The sequence below is a fragment of the Cuculus canorus genome, chromosome 1 (assembly GCF_017976375.1).
Source record: "Cuculus canorus isolate bCucCan1 chromosome 1, bCucCan1.pri, whole genome shotgun sequence".
NCBI lineage: Eukaryota > Metazoa > Chordata > Aves > Cuculiformes > Cuculidae > Cuculus > Cuculus canorus.
In genome coordinates this window covers 169,694,106-169,708,712 of record NC_071401.1, presented here as the reverse complement: position 1 = coordinate 169,708,712, position 14,607 = coordinate 169,694,106, and the positions used below count along the sequence as shown (strand labels likewise).

General features: G+C 34.8%; 1 protein-coding gene across 1 annotated transcript in view; it reads right to left on the bottom strand.

Moving 5' to 3' along the window:
- CFAP54 (cilia and flagella associated protein 54) overlaps positions 1 to 14,607 on the bottom strand; it is a 108,867-nt gene that overhangs the window by 54,065 nt on the left and 40,195 nt on the right. Inside the window, 9 exon segments of the mRNA XM_054067432.1 lie at positions 914 to 1,067; positions 1,973 to 2,078; positions 3,134 to 3,260; positions 4,144 to 4,233; positions 7,210 to 7,306; positions 8,619 to 8,762; positions 10,896 to 11,018; positions 12,723 to 12,878; positions 13,840 to 13,987. Coding sequence (XP_053923407.1) covers positions 914 to 1,067; positions 1,973 to 2,078; positions 3,134 to 3,260; positions 4,144 to 4,233; positions 7,210 to 7,306; positions 8,619 to 8,762; positions 10,896 to 11,018; positions 12,723 to 12,878; positions 13,840 to 13,987 — 1,145 coding nt within the window.

Below are 14,607 nucleotides of genomic sequence, written 5' to 3'. Positions count from 1 at the left end.
TTAAAGCTGGGCATAACAGTACACCATCTACAATGATTATTACATTATACAGCAATATTATTATGTACATACAAAAAAAGTAGCTGAAAAAGAAAAAAAGCTCAGGATAAGTTAAACATCCCCTCTTCCACTAAAAGCCATGAAAGTCATGTTAAGTTGGGGGGGGTCTGTCAAGGAGGAAAATTTGACAGTTTAGGTAAATATTTAGAAGACAGTATATGGAAGAATTTTTTGAGGTTCATTATTTAAAACACTTTCAGAATCAGTTATGTGATTGCTTACATTCACATATTTCTGGTTTTCTGTTTCGTAATTGCTGGAAGCATAAGTGACCAAAGCATGAGGTAATGAATAGCACAAATTCTTTTAGACGAGAAGGTACTATTATTAGCAAGTTATCCAAATATATATAATTACCTTCCAAAAGAAGAGGAGAATGAATTTCCATTTGTTTCTAAAAAGAAATATTTTCCTGAAAGCTACAGAACAGATAATCCAAAAAGACTAGCAAAAGGATGACAAAAATCACTCTGAAACTACCCGAACATCAGGAACAAACAAACATTATTTATTTGATTTCTAACAGCTAAGCTCCCTAACATAGTCTGAAAAAAATTATAGAATGCAAATTAACATAGCATTTCTACAAACGTTCTCAAATTAGTACAACTGAAACACAGTCTTTGATTATCAATAAAGACTTCAAAATCTTCAACAGTTATTCTCTGAAACAGAAAAGAGGCAGATTTTGTTCTCTTGAATATAAGTCAATATTATATCAAACCAAAACAGAAAAGTGAGTGAACTGTGCACAAATTCATCCCTTTCATAGAAAGAAAGTTTTTAAATACACTTTTAATTGTAAACTAAATTTCAGTCAACGTATTTTGGTTCTGCATATCAACGTGGCAACTTATTTTCATTTACCTTTCTGCTTCTGGAGATGTCATTATGTTTGGATGTTTCATTAAATACTGTCTAAGACTCTGTCCTTTTCGATTAAGACTTGAAGCTTCTTTTCCTGGTTTCTTCGAAGTTGATGCCTTTGGTTTCTTTAAAGAAGAGATCTCAAAAAAAATATTCCAGGCACATCTTAAATACACTTAAAATACTTATTTATACCTACAGTATCAATTACTTAAGGTAAACAGCACTTTGAATTATGCAGGAACAAAACAGAAAATAAATTCTGGAACTGTTTGTCAAAATAAGACAGAAAAAGAAATAATATGCCAGAAAGCTTTACAATTTTTCTGGAAAGAATTTGTCAAATGCCTGACAATAAGAAGCCATCCAGGTTCCCAAATATTTTCTTTCCCACAACACTGTTTTTCATCTCAAAAATAATGATAGTTCTTTTCCTATCCATCTATCTATCTATCTATCTATCTATCTATCTATCTATCTATCTCAGATGCCAGCAGCATTACTAGATGGTTATGAGGGAGAAAACGCTTTCTCCAAAACAATACAAATCCATTAAGATTATTCTTACTTTTCAATAAAAGCAATATTTTATTCTAAAAATAATTCTGAACAAAAAGCCTTATTGTGCAACTACAGTATCTGCACAAGGAGTTACTCATGAAAAAATGCAAGTACAACATTTTGTACAAAAAGGCTTAAATAGATTTCCCTTTCTTAACGTGATGGTATCTAAGTCATTCCCTTTTAACATATTGTTTTCTCTAAAGCGAGTTGGTGAAAGGCAAGCTTTCATTGGTTTTGGAGTGCATTGCTTTGACTCGGCTCAAATACTTCACAATTGTTGGTCTTTCAGATAAACCCCATGCCAGCTTTTCATCTCCAGGAGTGCAGAGGTGAGCTGAGGACTGGAGTTTGTACCCTGAATTTTAGAAATTATGCATGTCTCTGCCTTAGGTTTTTGAGACAGTTTTTAAAAATTTAACTTTGTGCTTATGGTACTGTCACCCAGTAAAGACATACATGACCTTTTAAAAGTAAAACTCACTTTCTGAAACTCCGTATCTCCTGTATTTCTTTTATCTATGCTTTCTGGCAAAGTGGAAGAACCTGTTTCTTGTGTTGAAATTCCATACACAATGTGATCATTCCTCCTAAAAGTTAATAATGTTAAAATCATCATCATCATCATCATCATCATGTTAAATTCTTTTCATACTTAAAGTTCATAAATTCTTTTCATAGTCAAAGTGTTATCTTTGGGAACAGGTAGAGCACATGTAATTCCTATTTGAATGGGAATTCAGCAGTTTTTCTTTTCTTTTTCCCCTACAAAATGAAGACATGCTCATTTTCAAGATTTATTATAGAAATCTGAATTTATAGGTAAAAGTATCAGACCTTCCTAACTCCTAGTAAAACAAACCAGTTTGCTTCATTACCATAATTCTACTCTGGAATTCTACAAAGAACTTCTTCATATACAATTCTTTTAGTCTTTTCTAACAGCAATTCCTGTTCACTATAGTATATCTCCTTTTCACTGATTATTTGCCTTTCAAATTTTAGAGATACCAATGTGCATTTTTTAATAAAATTGTAGTTGAATTTCTTTGCAATCCTTTTAGATAAATGTCCTCAATTTGATTCCACTTATCTTTTCAGTACCAAATTTTTTTCAGACACTACGGTAGGCCCTGGTCAGTTTGCTTTTGAGTTAACTCAGAATACTTATCCCACTGCCTCATAATAATATGGCAAATGGCCATATTACAAAGTGGTGTCTGTAAAAAAAAGAAAATCCTGGAAATTGCTAGTGATAGACAGGAGTTTTAAACAGACATAGCCAGGGGAGAAGTTTCCATGTACAAACAAGGTCACAATACAATATTTTCTGTAGCTATATAAACTGGTGTTAATGGAACTGCTGAAGATTAGGAGGCATGGAAATGGCTGTAGATCAGACTCCTACCAGCTACAATTTACAAAGAACTTATTTAAGCCATGTTTTATTTGATTTTGTATAAATGAGAACAAAATGAAGAGAAGTTTCCAAGAGCTTATTCCAAGCAAGAAGTAGATTGCTTTACTGACAATTTTCTAAAGTAAAGAACCCTTTACAATTAAAATAATTTATAGTTTCTGCTGTAACTATGACACTGGTAAAACAAAATAGTAGTTATTCACTACTACTATAACGGAGATCTACCTTTTCAAGTAAATTTCCACATCACCTGCCCATTCCAGAACACATTGAAACATCTCTTCATTCAGGATTTTGTGCAAAAGTTTAACAAAGAACTCAAGAAAACGTGGTGTCTCTTTGAATTTCATCACTGCAATAAAGAAATAAATAATGAACACATTTATTGTACTTGTGTTGCAACAGGTTTCTGAATTCAGCGCACATTTATGTCATGCTGCATGCTGATGAAGGAAAAGCATTTTTTATCATCAAGGAATAAAAACATTTATCCTATCTGAAAGCTATATTAATTTTACAGGCTGGTCTCCATCATTATGAGAGTGGTGAGGCACTGGCACAGTTTGCCCAGGGAATATGTGGCTGCCCCATCCCTGGAGGTGTTCAAGGTCAGGTTGGATGGGCCCTTGGGCAGCCTGATATAGTAGGATGTCCCTGCCCATGAAAGGGCGGTTGGAACTGGATGATCTTTAAGGTCCCTTCCAACCCAAACTATTCTATGATTCTATGATTATATTGAACACCAGTATTTAAAAAAACAAGGCACTGGCAAAGGCCACATACCAGAATCTTAAATCCTATTTTAAGAAACACAGATGTACTTGGACTTTTATGAAATTCTCTTTCAGTAACATAATTTAATGTGGAAACGGGGTATCTCAATTTAAAAAGAACATTCCACACAAACAATCTTTGAGAAGTTGATGAAATTTTTAAAAATGGGCTAATTTTCAAGTTTATTAGAAAACACACATTATTCAAATTATTTGAAGTATTCATATTTTATATAATTAACATCAACATCTAAAATAATTTATTGCAGTTATTTCATACACTTCTAAATGTGACTGTATTAGGAACTTATTTATGCTGTATTTTATTTGATTTTGTATAGATGAGAACAAAATGAAGAGAAGCTTCCAAGAGCTTATTCCAAGCAAGAAGTAGATTGCTTTACTGACAGTTTTCTGAAGTAAAGAACCCTTTACAATTAAAATAAACACCAATTATCCTACCTTCTTGGTAAGCACTGTCTGATGTCCAACATGAAATTACAGGGTAGAGGAATAAAGAATCTTCTTGTCCTGTAAGCTCTGATCCACAAGCTACATCAATAAACAAACCAAATCCATTATGATAAGCAGTGATAGTGTACAATAGAAACTCTACCTGGAATCACAAGTGAAGACTAGAAAAATCCTTCTTTAGTGCAGAGTTTGCTTTTAAATCTCTCACTGCTATCCAGAGAGAAATTCAAAAGCTTGTTCTTTGCTTCTAACATAAGCAGCTGTGCCACTCTAAATAATGAAGAGCTTACAGATGTGACTGATGAACTTCCAGCTACTAGACTAATGAGCAGAGTGTCTGGAGTTCATCAGAGGTCTAACAAAAGTCCATATAAATGATCTCTGGAGGAAGATGTGCAGTAAGGACTTGTCCAAAAATGGTATTTAAAGATATAAAGCATGAACTGAGCACTTGATGCTGCTAGTGACTACTGTTTACATACATGTTCAGTATATGAATTGGATAAGTAGGCATAATACTTTTTTCTTCACTTACAGAATTGTATAAATACATCTATACAAATATCAATATTTATATCCTAAAATAATATATGAGATGTAGTAGTATATATAGTCTACAGGAGATGTACATAGTATACATAATGCATAGGAGAACAATAACTTGTATTCAAGCATCTGAAAGCTAAACACATTCATGTTACAAACTAATGAGCCCCAAAACACTGTATGTGCTAGTTGCTATTTTGCCTTAATAAAGAAACAGAACCTACAAATTTTGTGCTTAGGCAGGTTCAGTGGTTGAAAAAGATCAATGCAACTAGTCTCGGACAAAAAGTGAGATTAAAAATGCAGTCTGTAACAACCAGTTGTGATACTGGATCAATAGCAACATTCTCCAGTGGCAGCAGTCAGTTGAAGTCTGTTGAATGCAAATAATGCCTAAGAAAACAGGACAGTCAGCAGGACAAGCAGATTTTCTTTTACATTCTTTTTAGGACAAGTTACACCTATTATTAGTTCCCTCTCCTGTTTGACAAGTGAAAAAAAAATATTGCTTCAAAATAGTATTTCACAAAGAACACATCCCAAAATTGTTAAAAAGGGAAAACATCTGAAATTTCAGAATTTAAGTTGTACTGTGTACAAAATATTTTAGTTTACTCATTTTTTTAAGAAAAAGACAGATTCAGCTCTTTTTCTTCTTTCTCATAGACTATCAACAATAAAATGTTCAATGCTGATGCAATTATAAGTACTTTCCTACAGGATTTTTTCCAAAATATTTTTAACAGCATACCCTACAAAGTGTGCACATTGTCCTAAATCACTTACACTCCTAATATTTCCAAGGACAGCTGTAAACTTTGTTACTTGTTCTGCATGGCCTCAGCAAAAGACTCCTCCTCAATTTTTATGCTGAAACTTATTGACAAATGTGCTGTTTCAGTAACTGAGCAGACCAGCTACGAAGCATATGCCAGTTACTGAAAATGCATTCTTCTCTAACTGATCAGCCCATAAATTTCCCTTTCTATTAAGTAAGAATAGAGCATAATTTTATTATGTAATCAATGTAACTTTCAATTAACTTAAAGAATTCATTCATTCTGTAGGAATGCAGGCACCAATGTCAGCAACAAAAAATAAATCAGCAGTCCATAGATGAATGGAATTTTGCTTCACTGTTTTTGTCCTATGTATTACAGAAATTCTTTTTTTTCCTAAGACAAATTCATAAAAACAGAGGTGATGGACAATAACCACAAAATCAGCCAGCAGCATGCCCTTGCAGCAAACACCAGTTGTGCACTGGGCTGTATTAGAAACAGCATGGACAGCAGGTCAAGGGAAGTAATTATTACCCTCGATTTAGCGGTTGAGACCACATCTAGATTACTGGTTTGTTTTGGACACTATAGTACAAGACACTGACATACTGGAGTAAGTCCAGTGAAGAGCCACCAAGATGATAAGGAGCTAGAGTGCATGACAAAGCAAGAAGAGGCTAAAAGAATTTGGTTCGTTTAATCTTAAGGGGAGGCTAAAAGGAGTCTACACCAACCTAACAGACGGAATAGAGAATGTGGAGACCGACTGTTATCACTGACAGCACAAGAGGCAACGGACAGCAGTTGGAAATCAGAAAATTCCAAATAGATATTAAAAAAAACTTTTTTAACCATGAGGGTGGTCAACTATTGAACAGGTTGCCATAAAGGTTGCAAAATCTCTTTCTTCAGAGAGGTCAAAAACTTGACAAGTCCCAGAACAACTTGATCTAATTGCACCTGTTTTGAGGAGGAGATTGGAATACATGCCTTCTAGCCTAAATTGTTCTCTAATTCTATCCAGGCTACAAAGAGTACAAGATGCCATGTAAATTTAAAGGAAAAAAAATTCAGTAGTGGCTCTGCGATTTCAGTTCTAATCAAATGTCCTTTGTAAGTCCAACTTATTAATTCATCTAACTTTGCCACAACTATTAGCCTGAAAATTCTTGTTTAACCTAGGCCCTAAAATATTTTAAAGCTGATATATTCATTCTTGAGCCACAATATAGTTAAATGCTAGTATACTCAAAATTCCTTTACAAAAATTACTATTTGTGTTAACTTTCTTCAAGATGTTTTTTCTCTAATAAAAATTCCTGTAGTGGTCATTACTGATAGCACTGGTAGGACAGTAAGACATACTATAAATGGACAGTGGTCTTTGCCACTTCCTTTTCTGATTTAGGGAGATAAAACAAGTCTAAATAACATAGATCCAAATTTACACAGATTGGGAAAGCACATATTTTTGCAGAATAGAATAAAAATTACCATTCCTTTCTAAGAAAGAATGGGTGTCCTGGTGGAAATGGTGAAAAATGTTACTAAAATTCATAATACACATCAGTACCAGGTATAAGTAAGATCATTGAAATTATGATTTTGGATGATTTATCTTGGAAGATATCTGAAATAAAAGTAGTTCTTAGGTAAATAGTTTTTACAAATAAACAATAGAAAATTCCATAGAAAAAGACAAGAAATGCTTTAATAGTACACTCACCTGGTTCTGTCAGTCTGAGGAGATTTAATTCAAGAGCACTTAAATTTTCTTTTGCTTTTTCCACTGCAGCTAAATGGGATGTCTTTGCAGAAGTGGTCTGAAATATCCAATACTTAGTTATGAAAACTTACTTTACCTAACTAAAACCAGAAGGTCAATAGTGGAGTTTAGCTTAGATCCCATGCCTCCTAATTCTGTCTCTGATAATTTCATCAATATTGTCTTATTTTTCTTTCAAATGAAATAAAATTGATGTTCATAATTTTTTTAGTAGAGCTTCAAAAACCTCGCCATGATTCATTCTTGACTGACTCCCCAAGAAAGCATGGAGTTGCTCTGCCACCAAATAAATTTTTAGAGAAAAAAAAATTCCAGAAAAAAAATCATCTTTTTTAGATTATTTACTGCCTACAGAAATCAAAATCTTTCTCTTTAAAGAAGATTATTATTTTTTTAACTTCAGTGAAAATGTCATTTTCAGTCAGCCTTACTCGGCTCAAGCCATTGTATTGTTCCTACCATCTTAGATTCCTTTCTCTTTCTCCATATGAAGCTAGGAGCAGCTAACACAAACTCAGCAATAAACAATGGAGAAAATTTTGTCCTGGATCCTATCAGCGTCCTACAAATTTTCTTCCAGAAATTCTTCCCCGCAAATGGATTGGCTTTTTGTCCCTCTCTTTAATATCTCATTTTCATGCTTACACTGATTCCTTTCTTCCTCTCTAATTATTCCTGCTTTCTTACCTCTTTTATAAATCTCATCTCCAGTAATATCTCTTCTAAAACTATTTCAAGAAAAAAAGGGACAGAAAAGAAAGGACAACCAACACTTTACTTGTATTCTAAGCAGCAGTAAATCCTCACAACCTGCTGCATCTCTTTTTAAGTATTAAGATCTTTAAGGCTGAAAATTCTTGCTCCACTGAGAAATATTTTTCAGTCTAAACAATTCTGAAGTTACTGTCTTATAGCTCAGTTTCAAGCAGCTGCTACACAAAATGAGATGCTAAGTTTCTTTAGGATATTTTTGCCCTTGCTTACTTATACAATTCTTTTTTTTTTTTTTCCTGTCTAATAAGGTATTTCTGGAAACTATATGTGAAAATCAGTCAGGGATATTTATATAAATATATGCAGGATCCTCATGGCTCTGAACTATAATATTGCTAGCCTTTCTCCAGTTCAACATGATAAGACCCTGCACCCACTGCAGTCTGCAAATGGTCTTAACAGAGATGGCTACAATTAAATAGAAGCCTCCGAGCTGTATTTTGGGAACTCTTATTCTGCAAGGAAATTCTTAGTCCACACAACCACTTCTAAAACAAAAAGTTAATAAATGTAGTCTTCAAAATAATAGAGCACAGTATTTAGAGAAAACAAAAAGTAAAAATCAGAGCAATTACTTTAACTTTCTTTTTAGTGTTTGTTTCTTCTGTTTTCATAGCTTCTGACAGGCAGGGTGAGGTGGTTGGTGAGGAATCCAACAATTTTTTCCCGTAGTTAACAACAATTACTGCTAGTTCATATTCTTTCCACAAACGTAATACCTATTAAAGAATCATCAGTTATATAATTTTGCTTTTCATAACATGCAATATTTCTTTATTGTCTACTTAAAATTGTCAAAATGCATGAAGATTATAAATAGAAATTAATTACTCAATTCTTAAGTTTCCTTTCATTAAAAAACCACAGGGCTATAGACCTGTAAAATAATTGCAGTTGCAGATATGTTATATATGTTCTACTTCTGTTTAAACTATCCCTCAGAGAAGAGAAAGACTTAACTAGAGTATCTATTGCTGTGATTGACATTCTCTGTGTTCTCAAGCAGTACTGCTATCAAAGAATATTAAGGGAAAGTAAATGACCCTCATTTACCCATCTGGTATCAAGTGCATATTTGAAAATCCCAACTGTATTAGTGAAAGGAGTGGTGAAATATGTTTTTAAAATTATGAAATTTATAAATGAACAGCGTAGGGAAGGTTTTTAGATGGCTTTATCTTCTTTAGATAGAGCTCTGAAGGCCAAAGTGCTTCTAATGTATTCAAGGTAACTTCATGTTAGGATGTTTGTCTTTGGGATACACAAAATAAGTGTATAGCTTACTTTAGGATAAGTACAGTACATGGCTTGACTGTAGCTCACAGAAAGCCATATAACATGGATTAATCAGAAGCATTTGTGATTCACTCATTCGATTTGCTATTCTGTATTGCTGTTCTGTTGAAATGCCATCTCTAAGGCGAAAAAAAACCCTCAGCAGTACAAGCAGACAGTTATTTAGCTGGGGAATCCAACAACAAATAAACATTATTTTCAGCATTCCTGAAGCATTTCAAGTTTTCAGTATTCAATAGGCTTTGCTGGCCTTGATAGCCTCCACCTTGGCACTGCCCCACAGAGACAGAAGCTTCCTTTCAGTTCAAAGCCCACAGTCCCTGCCAGCTCTTACGGGGCAGAAATGCTGGTGTCCAGCATGCTCCAAGCCATGTCTGGGCCTGGCAATGAATCCACAGCTCTGGACACCTGACCCGTGGTCTGACTTCTCAGCTCGACCTCAGAGTGCTTCCATTACGACGGAGCAGCCTGCTGGGTTGTGCATGACTCTAGCTACCCTCACCAGACTTGACCCCAACCTGCAGATTGACTTCCTGGTTTCAGCTCAGACCTGTCTCAACACCTCAAACTCAATGATCTGGACTCCTGGTTGAACCTGACTGCCAGGTGCTGTCCCACCAGCCATGGCATTGCCCTTGGCTCCTGCCTCCCCAGCCCTCCCCGTGCTCCGACACTGCCCTTACAGCCGTGACATAGTTGATTCATACAAAGAAAATGACAACTCTAAGGCTTAAAATGCTCACCTTTATAGAAAGAATGAAAACCCATTCTTCTCGCAGCACACTTTTAAGGGTATCTGACACTGACCTGGTTTTGTGAGGTAAGCATAGAGATCCTGCTGCTATAAAGACTGGGGTGAGGCATCACCAACACAGGGAAATCCCTCAAAACATCAACACAGCTTCAGTATGAGCACTTAGCTGAGTTCTACTGAAAGCTAGAGGAAAGCTGACTTTTTGAGCACCATACTTTTGTGATGGTGGGTATTTAATTCTAGCACAGCTATATAAGTGAGGAAAAAAATCCTATCAGTACCATGTTTCTCCTTATCCCACTAAACAGGCTGAGTATCTGAATCATAAATGTGATCTATGGATATATATTATGGTTAAAAGTCATGGTGTTTATGTTCCTGCCAGCACATGGAACTAAACAGTATAAAGTCTTGTAACTACTTAGCAAACAAACCAGATGTGCTAATCTGATTAAAACTACAAATATGGCAAATTAGCAAGTAAGTAGATATGCTAATCTGATTAAAATTACAAATATGGTCTATTTGCAGTAAATAAACTTCTAAATTTGTAATATATATTATACATAGGCCTTACTGAAAATAGCACTACCCTAAATGTAAAAATACACACAATTATATAAAATACAGATTTCATGTCATAAACTAATAATTACAGTCTATATTTCTATACCTTTACTATTTAAGAGCGCAATATCTCTAAGAAACCACTCTGAAGGTGAGCTTACTGAATCTTTTTCTTCTCTAAATGGCAAGAGGTATATCTTAAACCAAGCTGTAAGCACAATAATACACACTATACCTTTGCTGTATAAAATGAAGCACAAGCTATCATATGCTGAATACTCTCATAACATCCTGTCTCCCTCCTCTGCAAAGTAGCACTTGGAATTTCTTGAAGGACAGCCAAGCACTTAATGAGGATCTGTAAATACAAGGGTTAAAACAAAATTTGGAGTCTGCAACACACTTACAAGCTGGTACCTTTCTACAACCTATTTTATTTGATGGTGAACTTTAAAAATACTTTGAAGTCTAATGGATAGGATGAAATGCCAGCACTACAAAAAACAATAATAAAATTTCCATTGAATATAAGTGTCAAGATTTCAACCACAGCCCTTTGAATAAATGCCTTGTTCACATAAAATCACCAACAACTAAATTACAGATACATGATGGATATTTCTGCTAATTCAATTAACATGAAAGAATACTTAATTCAGTGAGGTGACTCTCACTCTACCTCCTGGTAGAGGGCTACTTAAAAATATATATCGAGCTGTTCAGAATTTTAAATGAAAGAAAAATGAACCAGCAATTTGGCTACAGTGGGAACAGATTGCCCAGTGAAGCTGTGGATGCCCCATCCCTGGAGGTGTTCAAGGCCAGGTTGGATGGGGCCTTGGGCAGTTTGACTTAGTGGGATGTCCCTGCCCATCACAGGGGGATTGGAGCTGGATGATCTTTAAGGTCTCTTCCAACCCAAACTAGTCTATGATTCTTAAGTAAGAGGCTAACCCTTTTTAAAACAGTCTTCCATTTTCTAAGAAGAAAAGAAAAATGTATATGAAGCAAACATTCCATAAAAAGCCATAGGCAAATGCTGCTTTTCTTTCCTCAAAATTGCCATCTGCAAACAGCATTCAAGTAGAAGTTACATTGTAGATTCTACTATAGTTTAAAAACACCAATAAATCATCCTGCAGAATATTCTGCAGTGTCACGGTTTAGCCATACCCGGCCAAATTTCGGCAGCTAAAAATCGTGCAGTTGAGTTTCCAAAGGACTCCCCCCACCCCACCTTGGTGAAAAGGAAGTGGAAAAAGACTTATGGGTTGGAAACTAGAACTGCAGGTTTAATTAAATGATAATGATAATGATAACAATGAAAATAATTAGAAAGTAATCAAATATAAACAAATATATGAGACTGCGCCCCCAGCCCTCGATGACTATATGTCACCACAAATGCTGCAGAGCAGACACAAGGGAAAGGATCCACAGCTAGGAGGGAGCTGAGCTCAGGAACCGGATTCAGGATTGCAGGAATGTTGGATAAGGAGCAACCAGACAGACAAGGTCTTCACTGGATGTTGGCCATCACAGAAGAGAGACCCTCGTGATCTCTCAACTTTATACCAAGTATGATGTACATGGGATGGAATACTCTGTTGGTCAGTTTAGGAACACTTGCCGTATCGGCCCCTCCTCGCAGGTGCAACTCTGTTCTGCCAGCTTGAGGATGGCCTTGGTTAAGTATAAGCATTGGCCTTTTTGGATACCAATGTCCTGTGTTATCACTTTAGAAACACTGTCTCAAAAAGATGCAGTTAGTTTTCAGAGAAATTAAGTTACTTACAGCAACTCAGTTAGGCACAGAACTGACTCCAATTTACCTCAAACTACAATATGCAGTTACTTAATACATCTCAGCTCAGGATCTGGGTGGCTGACACTGAATATATACGCATTGGGAACACATAAAACCATAAAAGACTTTTCTTTCATCAGCTACTAAGAACTCAAAGCCTAGATATTTATATTCCCACTGTAAATTCCATTATTAGTTTAATTTGAATCACTGTCATGACAGGATGTAAGCTGCTTTGTCTTAAAATGCTCTCACCTGAGCTACTGGCACTGAAGAAATCTTGTGATAAATAATTGGAGCAAGGAGACCATAACATTGTACAACAGACTGCAGGGTATAATTTGCATCATTCAACCAATTGCTAAGTTCAATGGCCACAGTCATTCTTTCACATTCTGCTAATCTAGAAACCTGTAAAAGAAAAACACATTCTGTTTTTACAAATCAGTGAAAGGAGACAAATGTTATTGCAGTTTAAAAAGCCATGTAAGGAGTAAGTAAGATAAAAGTTTAAAAATTAATTTACATTGACACCTGTTAGAAGTATATAAACAAAGGCAACATTATTCATAATACTAAAAGAAATAATTGTTATGGACCTAATTGTGCCCTCTGAATGTATCCATCTAATTTACAAAGCCCGGTTAACAACCTCATACTGCGTGGAATGGAAATTTTCCATGCTACACTCTCAGACTAGGCAAGGGGAAGATAACAGTTCCTTCCTTTCCCTTCCAGTTATCTGCTGCAGTATTTGCATGTGTGAGCAGATCCAGTAAAGTCACTGAGTAATCAACCATTCCCATTTTTATGAGACAAATACTGCAGGAAAGAAGAGTAGAATAGGCATGTATAATGCAGGAGGGAAAGTTTGACTATCCAAATAAAAAAGAAAGGGGTTTTGTGTAGGTAACATGTTTATTATGCTATAAGAAAGTCTGAAATAGATAAAAGATATAAAAGAAACAGTATACTAAAACCATGAAACCCTGTAGAAGTTCAATATTAATTAAAATATATGTATTAAATAGTAGAAATGTTTAAAATTGAAAATCCAGGGTGCTTCTTAGCAGGACAAAATTAATAATGATTATACTTCTTTCTTAAATTATAGTCTACTGAGGTCAAGAAAAACCCATCTTCAGATGGAAACAGTGGGGTTTGAATTAGACAATAACTAATTCAGAAACCTTCTTTCCACCAGGATACAAATTAACCAACATACTTCAGAAAGGAAGATCAGATAACTCACAGAAAATGTAATTTTCTGTAAATAGGATTAATACATTACAATGTTTATCTTGCAATGATGAAATACAGCTGATCAAAAAAGTAAAATCCAATCCCGTACGTTATTTTAAGCCACACATACTTGTTCCTTATAAAGCATCTCATTGGAAGAGATGGAATCGCAGAAGAGTCCTCCTTCCATGACATTAATATCACAAATAGCAAATAAATTTCTCAGAAAGAGGTGCAAGGTAATAGGAGAAGTCTGAGATACAGCTTCAAAACATAACCTACAGAATCAAAAAGCAAAATAACGGTAAAAGAATGCTAATGATGACTGAGATAGCATATGCCTGAAATTGCATTATAATAACATGCATTAATTATAAAATGATGGACAAAAGGGATTACTGTAGCTACTTCTAGAAATAAGATTTATACATAAACCTGAAAAAATTGCTTAATATTGCTAAAATAAATAATTACTAAAAGGGATGACTTGTTTTCAAATTGTTGTCCACCTTCTACTATCCTAAGACAGCTTTTACTTAGCTGTTTCATCTAATCCCGTGAAACTTACTTTAAGCTGTCCTAGAAAATAGAGGATGCTACAGCTTACTTATTTTAACTGTCTCCTTTTACACATTATTTTCTGTATTCTGACAATAACACATACAGTTGTGAAGTCCATTACTAAGTATTAGTAAAAGACTCCTTTTCATGACTGATGTCTTGTATTATAAGTCTCAAAATTATCTATTTTCTTCTTTCTGCCTTTTTATTTTTCTTCCCTGCGGGCACGGGAGCATTTACCCACGTTATATTTTTTTAATATTTTTGTTACACAAAAATTCCTATGATTCTAAAGTATAAAAAGTAAATTCCTCCTTCACTTCACTTCTATTCCCTA